Source organism: Gekko japonicus, unplaced genomic scaffold (assembly GCF_001447785.1).
Source record: "Gekko japonicus isolate JY-2015 unplaced genomic scaffold, Gekko_japonicus_V1.1 scaffold103, whole genome shotgun sequence".
In the NCBI taxonomy this organism is placed as follows: Eukaryota; Metazoa; Chordata; class Lepidosauria; order Squamata; family Gekkonidae; genus Gekko; species Gekko japonicus.
In genome coordinates this window covers 495,152-506,807 of record NW_015160210.1, presented here as the reverse complement: position 1 = coordinate 506,807, position 11,656 = coordinate 495,152, and the positions used below count along the sequence as shown (strand labels likewise).

General features: G+C 51.4%; 1 protein-coding gene across 1 annotated transcript in view; it reads right to left on the bottom strand.

Annotated features, from left to right (window-relative positions):
• Positions 1-11,656, bottom strand: part of CACNA1H (calcium channel, voltage-dependent, T type, alpha 1H subunit) — a gene marked incomplete at its 3' end in the record, with an annotated part of 563,591 nt that overhangs the window by 91,639 nt on the left and 460,296 nt on the right. Inside the window, exons 11-13 of the mRNA XM_015409183.1 lie at positions 4,978-5,129; positions 2,660-2,845; positions 1,030-1,147 (exon numbers count right to left, since the gene is read on the bottom strand). Coding sequence (XP_015264669.1) covers positions 1,030-1,147; positions 2,660-2,845; positions 4,978-5,129 — 456 coding nt within the window. The remainder of the gene's footprint in view (positions 1-1,029; positions 1,148-2,659; positions 2,846-4,977; positions 5,130-11,656) is intronic.

Here is an 11,656-nt window from a genome sequence, read left to right as displayed (position 1 = left end):
GTGTTCTTTGGGTATCTCTCTCTCTCTCTCTCTCTCTCTCTCTCTCTCTCTCTCTCTCTCTGTGTGTGTGTAAAGTGCCATCAAGTCATAGCTGACTTATGGCAAACCCCAGCAAGCTACTTCCATTCCAAGGCCTTCCCCTGCTTGCAGAGGACTAGCACACTGCAAAGAAGACCTCATCCAGATTTCTGGGAAAGCTTTTGCATATGTTAACCAGTCTCCGTTTACTTAAGAACACCAGAAGAGCCCCGCTGGATCAGACCAGTGAGGGCCTATCTAGTCCAGCATCCCCTCTCACACAGGGACCAAACAGTTCCTCTGGAGGGCCAAAAAAACAGGGCATAGAAGCCAAGGCCTTCCCCTGATAAGAACCTCAGAAGAGCCCTGCTGGATTAGACCAGGGAGGGTCCATCTAGTCCAGCCTCCCGTCTCACACAGGGGCCAACCAGTTCCTCTGGAGAGCCAACAGTAGGGTTGCCAAGTCTATTTTTCTTAATTTAATGGCGGGGGCGCCGCCCCGGGCTCCAGGAGCTGTTTGTCCGCCCGCGCACGCCAGCAGCACGTCACCAGAAGTGACATGCAACGTCGATCACGTTGAGGGCGTGGCCCCGATTGTCGGAGGGAAAACCATAGAATTTTCCCTCCGACGATCGGGGCCACGCCCCCAATGTGATCGACATGGTTGCGTCACCTCTGGTGACGCAGCCACGCTGCGCTTCGGGGGGCGGAGTTCCCCCTGGGGCCCGATTCCGCAGTGGCGGGAATCGGGCCTCCGAAGTTGGGGTTTACCCCGCCCCCACTTGGCAGCCCTAGCCTACAGCAGGGCAGAGAGGCCGAGGCCTTCCCCTGATGTTGCCTCCTGGTTCTGGGATTCAGAGGCTTAGTGCCTCTGAATGTGGAGGTCCCCCTCAGTCATTTTGGCTAGTAGCCATTATTAGACTTATTCCCTATAAATCTGTCTACTCCCCCTTTTAAAGCTGTTTATTCCTGCATACTTGGGAGGAAGTACTGACTTTTTGGGAATCCTACCTGAAAGACTGTGACGATGGCCCAGAGCAAGGAATCAAAGTTCTTTCTGTCCGGGATGGTGTCCCCCGTATCTGTTTTCAAGCTGAACTTGCACCCAAAAAGATGCATGCCAAGAATGCTAGAAAAGAAAGCAAGGTTTACTGTTGTGCTTAAAGTCCTGAGGTTTCTCTACCCTTGCAGGAGGGTATTCAAACTCTTCCACCAATGGTTGCCAAGCCCAAGCCACGAGGAAAGTATTTAAAATGATTTTTTTTAAAGGACAATTTAAAAACTGAAAGAAATTTGGATAAACGAATGCAGAGCCAGTGTGGAGTAGCGGTTAACAGCAGTAGACTCAAATCCAGAGAGAACCGGGTTTGATTCCCAGTCCTCCTCTGCATGAAGCCTGCTGGGTGACCTTGGGTCAGTCACAAGTTCTCTCCAAACTCTCTCAGCCCCACAAGGTGCCAATCCCTCTTCTTCTAACTACTTGAACAATTCCTTATTTATAACCAGGGCTTTTTTTGTAGAAAAAGCCCAGCAGGAACTCATTAGCATAACAGGCCACACCCAGCAGCAAACTCATTAGCATATTAGGCCACACCCCTGACTGCACAACTCATTAGCATATTAGGCCACACCCCATGTTACCAGAAGTGTGGTCACCCAGCCACATTCACCTTTTGTTCCTTATTCTGTTTACCTTGTTTGTTTATTCTGTTATTCTGTTTACCTTGTTTGTTGTCCAAACCCAGGGCTTTTCTTGTTGCAGGAACTCCTTTGCATGTTAGGCCACACACCCCTAATGTAGTCAGTTCTAATGAGTTTCTGATGTTGGGTGTGGCCTATTTTGCTAATGAGTTCCTGCTGGGTGTGGCCAACTTGGGAGCCAGTTGGAACTCCGTTCCTGTGCGTTCCTGCCCCAAAATAGCCATGTTTATAACTGCAGATACTCAAAACAGCAACTTTCTCTTGAAATCCAGATCCTCACTTTCACACATACTTCTCACCCCACAGACATCGCGCAAAAACAGAAAAAATAGAACCGAGTCAATCATAGGGTTGCCAGGTCTGGATTGGAAAATACCTGGAGACTTTGGGGGTGGATCCGGGAGAGAGCGGGGTTTGGGGAGGGGAGGGGTCTCAGCATGGTACAGTGCCATAGATTCCACCCTTCAAAGCAGCCATTTCCTCCAGGGGAATATATCATTTGTCAGCCTATTTAAAAAGAAGGCTTCTAGCTGGGTAGAAAAGAGGACTGATGTGCTTCTACTATAAACAACTAGAGAGCAACTGAGACAGCAACTTGAGATAGAGGGCATTTGCCAGCCAATTTTTAAAAAAGAAGGCTTCCTAGCTGGATAGAAAATAGGACTGGTTGCTACTACTAGAAATAAATTAACTGGCTTGCTCCTAATTGAAACACTTGAAATGGAACTAGAAGATTTTGAAGAAAGTAAAAAAAGAAGTAAAAAAGAAGCTGCCACGATCTGCTGATCTGTCTGCGGAAATTTCGTCTTGCGAATCTACCACGAAGCTCTCCCCTGACACTTGCCAGGCAAACGTGGCCCGTTGTCATCCGGCACTTAAAAGAGTTAAAAACAATTAACCTGGGGAGGAAAGAAATACCGAGGAAAGATCCAGAACATACCTGAAGATGAAGATGAAGAGCATGAGCAGCATGCAGAAGGTGGCCACGTTGTCCATCGTCTTCATCAGGACCACCAGTTGGCGCCGGAGGGCCGGCATGAACCGCACCAGCTTCAGGACCCTGAGGAGCCGGAAAGTTCTCAGCACGGAGAGGCCTCCGTCCGACTGGCCGATGATCTCCCAGACGCTGCGGCACCGAACGAGAGACTCGTCAGTTTCGGGCATGGATTTACGGGGAACGGTTTATCGCATCATAATGATAATTTCACACATTAGTGGCTAAATGGCAGCTCCCGGGGCCCCCTCCCCAGCATTTCAAGCTGCGCATGACCAGCTAGCTCTGACTAGGGCTGCCCGGCGTGAGCTAAGGTTGCCCGGTCCGTACCTTTTGGTGACAGGGGCTCAAGTCTTCTCCAGCGTCCTCCTGCACGCATACCACAATGACATCACCCAAAAGTGACGTCATCGCGCTAGGCACGTCGTGGGGCAGATGCTCTAGCATTCAGGCAAAAACTCTATGGCCACCATAGAATTTTTAGCCGAACGCTAGAGCGTCTGCCCCGCGACATGCCCAGTGTGATAATGTCACCTCCAGGTGATGTCATTGGGTCAAGCACGTCGGACGCCACAGACCTCATTGGGGGCCAGCAGACGGATTCGGGGGGCCGAAATCGGGGGAACACCCATTCCCATCAGGGACATGGCACCTCTAGTGTGAGTTATCTACTGGTGGAAGATAGTTGGAGTCCATCTGGTGACTGGACCTGGGAGATCTACAGTTGTTGCGTCTGCCATGCTATCATTCTGCCCTTCTGCTATGAGACCGTAGCATCATATATGGTTCTCCTTTCCTCCATTTCCTCCTTACAACAAGCCTATGAGGAAGGCCAGGTTGAGAGTGCGAGTTCTAAAACCTCATGAACTCCAAAACTTGAGCATTGATTTGGATTCAGGTCTCCCAAATCCCCGGTTGCTATTCACGGACCATCTCATAATGGTACAGGAACAGTGGCTGTTTCCAGATGTTCCTGCCAATCAGTTTTATGGGATGACCCTAATCCTCTGAATCCTGGAAGCAGGAAGCTACATCAGGGGAAGGCCTTGGCCTCTGTGCTGGCTCTCCAGAGGAACTGGTTGGCCGCTGTGTGAGACAGGATGCTGGACTAGATGGGCCCTCCCTGGTCTGATCCAGCAGGGCTCTTCTGAGGTTCATCTCAGGGGAAGGCCTCGGCCTCTCTGCCCTGTTGTTGGCCCTCCAGAGGAACTAGTTGGCCACTGGGTCATACTAGATGGACCACTGGTCTGATCCAGCAGAGCTCTTCTTCAGGGTCGCTAGCTCTGGGTTGGCAACAGTGTTCCCTCTAAGCAGAGTTAGCGTAAGCCAGCTCACAGTTTTTTCGACTCTGGCTCACACATATTTGTCTCAGCTCAGGAAGGAGGGCTCCAGAGCAAACTCATGGATGCAGCAGCCAAATCGCTCCCTCACAGCTTTAATGCTAGCAACTCACAAAGTAGAATTTTTGCTCACGAGACTCCACAGCTTAGAGGGAGCACTAGTTGGAAAATAGCTGGAGACTTTGGGGGTGGATCCAGGAGAGGGCGGGGTTTGGGGAGGGGAGGGGCCTCAGCAGGGGTAATTTCCTGCAGGAGTGCACAGGAGCGGAGTTCCAGCAGTAAAAAGGCCAGTGGGCGGGCACATGCAACAAGCCCCACCCCCTGCTCCAAGCAGCCCTCAGTCAGAGCAAGAAGCAGCCAGGTAACCTGCAGAGCCCCCCTCCCACCCCCACCCCCGGTCCAAAACAGTCCAGTGGCACCTTCAGGTACAAGCTCTCCCTCCTCTGCGAGGACAGATTTGCACGTTCCCCCTCCCCCCCAATAGCTAGCAATCCAAAAGAGTCCAGTGGAGCCTGAGCGGTGGGTGTTGCCTTTTGACACGCTTCCGGTGATGTCAGGGGGTGTGGCATATGCAAATGTTATGCTAATGAGTTATGCTAATGAGCTCCTGCACCTCTTTTTCTACGAGATGACCCCTGGGCCTCAGCATGGTCTGACGCCAGAGAGCCCACCCTCCGAAGCAGCCATTTTCTCCAGTGGAGCTGATCTCTGTCAGCTGGAGATCAGTTGTAAAAGTGGGAGATCTCCAGGCCCCACCTGGAGGCTGGCAACCCTACTCTTTTTATGTTATCATGAAACCCCCCCCCCCCCTTTTTTTGAGAGAGAAAGAGGAAAAATGTCCCTGGCTTTCACTGTCTCGACACTGATGGGCCCCCATGCGCTACGGCCTCCTCCAGTGAGACGAGATCCAAGCGGCCAACTGACCTGATCACAACGATGATGCCATCGAAGATGTTGTAGGGGTTCTTGATGTAGCCCCAGATGCCGAAGGCCATCAGCTTGAGGAGCATCTCGAGGGCAAACATGCTGGTGAAGACGATGTTGCTGATCTCCAGAGCGTTGGTCAACTCGTCTGGCTGTGCGGGGTCAGGAGACAAACCCCAAAAAACACAAAACACAAGGTCACATCAAGGAATGCTCCCTGCACCTTCCCGGTCCCCCAAACCGAACCGAAAAGACACTTTGGAAGGACCCTGTGAGCCAGAGTGCCCTAAACTGCCCGACGCGAACTCAATATTTTCTTCCAGGCTCGCCGATAAGGATCCAAATTAATATTCAAGCGCTGTCAAGTTGCACCCAACTCAGGGCGACGCCTTGTGGGGGGGGGGTTTCACGGCAAGAGAGGTTCAGAGGTGGTTTTGCTATTGCATGCCTCTGCGTGGCAACCCTGGAATTCTTTGTTGGTCTCCCATGCAAGTCCTAACCGTGCCTGACCCTGCTTAGCTTTCAAGTTCTGACAAGATTGGGCTATTCAGGTCAGCGCATTTCACACACTGGTGGTGGTGGTGGAAATTGCCGTCAAGTCACAATCAACTTACAGGTTTTGAAGGCAAGAGAGGACACAAGGTGGTTCGCCCTTGCCTGCCTCTGCAGAGCAACACTGGACTTCCTTGGTGGCCTCCCATCCAAGTACTGACCAGGGCCGACCCTGCTTAGTCTCCAAAATCTGACGAGATCAGGCTAGCTGAAAACATGCAGGTCAGGGAAGAGGCAAACAGGGGTGGTTCGCCATTGCCTGCCTCTGCACAACAACCCTGGACTTCTTTGGTTGCCTCCCATCCAAGTACTGACCAGGGCTGACCCTGCTTAGCTTCTGCGATCTGATGAGATCAGGCTAGCTGGGAACATCCAAATCAGGGAGGAAACAAACAGAGATGGTTCGCCATGGCCTGCCTCTGCGTAGCAACCCTACTTTGGTGGCCTCCCATTCAAGTACTGACCAGGGCTGACCCTGCTTAGCTTCTGAGATCTGATGAGATCAGGCTAGCTGGGAACATCCAAATCAGGGAGGAAACAAACAGAGATGGTTCGCCATGGCCTGCCTCTGCATAGCAACCCTAGACTTCCTTGGTGGCCTCCCATCTAAGTACTGACCAGGGCTAACCTTGCTTGGTCTTCAAGATCAGGCCAGCTGAAAACATGCAGGTCAGGGAGGAGACAAACAGAGATGGTTCGCCATGGCCTGCCTCTGCATAGCAACCCTAGACTTCCTTGGTGGCCTCCCATCCAAGTACTGACCAGGGCCGACCTTGCTTGGTCTTCAAGATCAGGCTAGCTGAAAACATGCAGGTCAGGGAAGAGACAAACAGAGGTGGTTTTGCCGTGGCCTGCCTTTGTTGGCCTCCCGTCCAAATACTAACCAGGCCCGACCTGGCTTAGCTTCTGAGATCGGGCTAGCCTGGGCCATCTGTGCCAGGGCAAGAGACGTTCAGAGGTGGTTTTGCCATGTCCTGCCTCTGCGCGGCAACCCTGGACTTCCTCAGTGGTCTCTCACCCAAGTATTAACCAGGGCTGACCCTGGTTATCTAGCTAACTGATTTGCTTCCCAAACACAGGATGGCTCTCCCTCTGGCCGGTCTCAGCGTTCTTCCATTCACTTTATTAGGAGGGAGATATTGTGGCGTGCCTCTTTATGAGATTTTATTCCCTTGTGCTACCAGGGAAATTAAAACAGTCAGGCGGCCGCCGCCGCACTACCCCTTTTATGATGACCTTAGATATCTATTTATTACCCCTAGCCTACGAGAGAGAGAAAAATCCCAGGAGGAAATGACTCCTTTCTTCTTGCAGACCCGGAATCTGGAAACTCAGATCGAATTGCTAGATTCTGTGCCGCTGCCGGAGTCTACCAGTTCTGATTTAGTGGCGAATATCTGCTGCGGGGCCGCGGTGGCTCAAGTGGTTAAGACACTGAGCTGCAGGCTGGAAGGTCTGTAGTTCGGCAGTTCGAGACCCGAGTGTGCCGCATGACGGAGCGAGCTCCCGTCTCTAGTTCCAACTCCTGCCAACCTAGCAGTTCGAAAGCAAGAAATTGCAAGGAGATAAATAGGTGGGAAGGTAACAGCGTTCCGTGCGCCTCAGTGTTTAGTCATGCCAGCCACATGACCACGGAAACGTCTTCGGACAGCGCTGGCTCTTCGCCCCCTACAGTTGGATCCGACTGGCTTTCGAGCAAGGGAAACCTTGACCTTTACCTTTATGGCCCATAAAGAATGAAGGGTTGACCCCACTTCACTTCCAAGCTCTGCGTTATTCAGACTGGTGATTAGAACCCACAGCCTCCCAGATTAGTTAGATTTGGGCCCAGTAGCACCTGTGAGACCAACAAGATGGTGGAGGTGTAAGCTCTCGAGAATCAAAACTGCCTTCATCAGATGAAAGGAGCGTTGACGCTCAAAAGCTCATACGGTGGGGCCTTTGGAGGCTCGGCCCCCTTGCTCAAAGGCACAGCCCCACAAGTATTTCTCCTGTAAATGCTTTTTTCAATAATTTAAAACAGGTTTTTTTTAAAAGTTGTGCACTCCTTTAAGCAGAGTGGGGTGCTGTAGTTGACTAATTCCTGCACTGGGCTAGGGGGTTGGAGTAGGTGACCTCTAGGGTACCTTCTAACTCTGTGTCAAGAACCTGGTCTTCTTTAAGAGAGTTGTTCTGCCCATGTTTTATAGCCTCCAGCTCACACGTTTTTGTCTTAGCTCAGGGAGGATGGCTCCAGAGCCAACGAATTTAGGCAGTAGCCAAATCGCTCGCTCCCAACTTGAATGCCAGGAGCTCACAAAGTAGAATTTTTGCTCACAATACTCCACAGCTTAGAGGGAGCATTTCCCACAAGCCACATGGGACTGCCTTATACTGAATCAGACCCTCGGTCCTTCAAAGTCAGTACTGTCTACTCAGACTGGCAGTGGCTCTCCAGTGTCCCGAGTGGAGGTCTTTCCCATCACCTTTTGCCTGGTTCTTTTTAACTGGAGATGCCGGGGATTGAACCTGGGGCCTTCTGCATGCCAAGCAGAGGCTCTGCCACTGAGCCACGGCCCCTCTTGACAGCTCTCCAGGGTCTCAGATGGAGGTCTTTCCCATCACCTCCTGCCTGGTCCTTTTTAACTGGAGATGCCTCTGGGGATTGAACCTGGGACCTTCTGCATGCGAAGCAGAGGCTCTGCCACTGAGCCACAGCCCCTCCAGGGTCTCAGGCTGAGGTCTGTCTCATCACCTCCTGCCTGGTCCTTTCTAACTAGGGTTGCCAAGTCCAATTTCCTTACCGGCGGGGGACCCTTGCCATGCTCCAGGAGCCATTCCTCGATGCGCGCGCCGCCAGCACATCACCAGAAGTGACGCGCAATGTCGATCACGTTGAAGGCATGGCCCCGATCGTCGGAGGGAAAACCATAGAGTTTTCCCTCCGACGATCGGGGCCACACACCCCGGGTTCCCCCCGGGGCCCAATTCCGCGGCGGTGGAAATCGGGCCTCCGAAGCGGGGGTTTACCCACCCCCCGCCCCCACTTGGCAGCCCTATTTCTAACTGGAGATGCCGGGGATTGAACCTGGGACCTTCTGCATGCTAAGCAGAGGCTCTTCCACTGAGCCCTTTGTCCCACCCAAACCAACATGGCTACATTCTGAAATTATCTCCCAAATCAGTGCACCACACTGATGGAACTAGCCTTACAAGTGGTATGTTTTCAGAGGTCCAGCTGGGCGGCTGCCAAGGGACCAGGGACTGGGGAGGGCCCAAAGGCGAGAGGTTGCAGTCGACTCCCTGGATCCTCTGGCACGCATGAAGAGCGGGGGACTCTTCTTCTTCCTCTGCCAGAAGGTCAGAGCGCACTTGGCAGCGGGGGGTCATGCATGCGCTCAAGTAAAGAAGGCCCAACCCTTTAGCTTTTTTGTGTCCGCGTTTGACAGGACACAGTGCACTTGGCAAAGGAGCCCTTCAGAAAGTCCTGATTAATCGCTTGGGTCAGCATCGAGCGAGATTCGTTTGAAATCCTCACCTTTCGTGCCGGAATTTTTTTTTTTTACAAGGAGTTTGGTGTGATTTTTATTCATTCATTTATTGATCTGATCTGATTTGTATCCCATCCTCCCCACAAGTCAGCTAAAGGCGGGTTACACAACATACAATACGCTGAGCAAGAATAACACAGACCCAGGGGCTCAGTCGTGTTCGTCTGAAGCAGTGGAACAAATTTAGAGTCCAGCGGCACCTTGAAGGCCAACAAAAGTCTTATTCGAGGCATGCGCTTTCATGTGCCAGGCACACTTTTTCAAATCAAACAGTTTAAAAGCCCCCAAAATGACGATTCCAGATTCTGACTCAATCGCGAGATGGCACTTCCAAAACTTATGGTGTCCAGAGTAGACAGAGGCATATATGGTCCGGATTCCCAGAATGGTAGAATTGTCGCCATGGGACTCAAAGGGCCGCTTAAGCAGGAAGGGCCAGATTGATTGGACGTCTGCAACCTCAACCAAAGGCTTGGTGGAAGAGCTCCGTCTTGCAGGCCCTGTGGAACTGTCATAGACCCCGCAGGGCCCCGATCTTCACCGGGAGTTCGTTCCACCAGGCTGGGGCCAGGGCGGAAAAGGCCCTGGCTGTTTTCGAGGGAAGGTGGATGTCTTTTGAGCCAGTGATTTCCAGTACATGGTGATTTGCTGAGCACAAGGCTCTTTGGGGCACAGATGGGGGAGAAGAAGAAGAAGAAGAAAAAGAAGAAGAAGAAGAAGGGATTGGATTTATGCCCCGCCCTTCACTTGGAGTCTCAGAGCGGCTTACAAACTCCTTTCCCTTCCCCTCCCCACAACAGACACCCTATGAAGTAGGTGGGGCTGAGAAAGCTCTGAAAAAAACTGCTCTTTCAAGGACAGCTCTGAAAGAACTATGGCTTTTGCCCAAGGTCACCCAGTGGCTGCAAGTGGAGGAGTGGGGAATCCCAGTTCTCCTAGATTAGAGTCCGCGCACTTAACCACTGCACCAAACTGGTGTTGGTCCCTGGCCACACAGGGCTTTAAAGGTTAAGACCAACACCTTGAAACGGATCCGGAGTTCTATTTTAAAAAACATTTGTAAACAATTTGGTCTCCGTGAGGATAAAGGACTTCGGCAGGAACAACCGGCTGATGCAGCGAGGGAAACGTTGTAAAAGAATGGGAGAATTTCGACCGTTTGTCTCTCTGCACCTTCAGATAAGACATTTCATTTTAAGGACTATGAAGCTATCTAGAGAAAACAGGCCTTTAATTCCAGGAGGAAAATTCTCCCTCTTCACAGACGATGTCCAAAGGTCTAAGATCTATGACTTACTTATGCAGGATGGTTGTAACCTGGAAGGAAAAGATTAATGTCTTCAAGAAAATGTGCTGCAGAGATCTGGGAATTGCAAAGGCAAAAGGACCCCGGGGAATCCTATTTACTAAAGAGATCACTCTAAGCACTTTTATCAGTGGATAGAAAAATTATTTCAGAGTGCTACATCATTGGGATATGATACGCATCGAATTAAAGGCGCAATCCTAAAAACAATCTGAAAGCGGTTCAAATAGCAGCGAAGCGTCCTGACCTGGATAGCCCAGGCAAAACTGATCTTGTCGGATCTCGGAACCTAAGCTGGGTTGACTCTGGCAAGAGAGCCAGTTTGGTGTAGTGGTTAGGAGCACGGACTCTAAACTGGGGGGAACTGGGATTTGCTCCCAGAGGATGTGGTGGTGGCCACAGACATAGAAAGCTTTAAACGGGTGCTGGACAGATTAATGGCGCTCAGGTCTGTCAATGGCTACTAGCCACGCTGGCTAAAGAGAACCTCCACATTCAGAGACAGTCAACCTCTGAATCCACGTGCCAGGAGGCAACATCAGGGGAATGACAGTTTGGTGTAGTGGTAAGGAGCGTGGACTCTAATCTGGGAGAACTGGGGTTGATTCCCAACTCCCCCTGTACATGCAGCTGCCGGTGTGACCTTGGGTCAGTCGCAAGTTCCTTCAGAGCTGTTCTCTCAAGGGCAGTCCTCAAAAGAGCTCTCTCAGCCCCACCTACCTCACAGGGTGTCTGTTGTGGGGAGGGGAAGGGAAAGGCGTTTCTAAGCCGCTCTGACACTCCTTCGGGTAGTGAAGGGTGAGGTATAAATCCAACCCTTCTTCCACTACTACTTGAATGGGAGACAGAGGCAGGGGCAGGCTTTAATCAGCCACCTCTCTGAATATCCTGTAGACCCCCAGTAAGGGTCAGTCACCAGAGGTTGTCATGACTCACATGCACACACATGAAAAGTACAAAAATACCAAAAAAAGAAAAGAAACCAAGCCAGGGTAATCTGGAGCAAGGCTCCCTCTAAACTGTGGAGTCTTGTGAGCAAAAATTCTACTTTGTGAGCTGCGGGCATTAAAGTTGTGAGTGAGCGATTGGGCTACTGCATAGATTAGTTTGCTCTGGAGCCCTCCCTTCCTGAGCGGAGACAAAAATCTGTGAGCTGGAGGCTAAAAAACTGTGAGCTAGCTCACACTAACTCATCTTAGAGGGAACACTGAATTCTGGAGATATACTAGTATATCATATCGGGAGGTATGCTGGCATGGAATCATATCAGTGAAGAACTCGCACTGGCGTG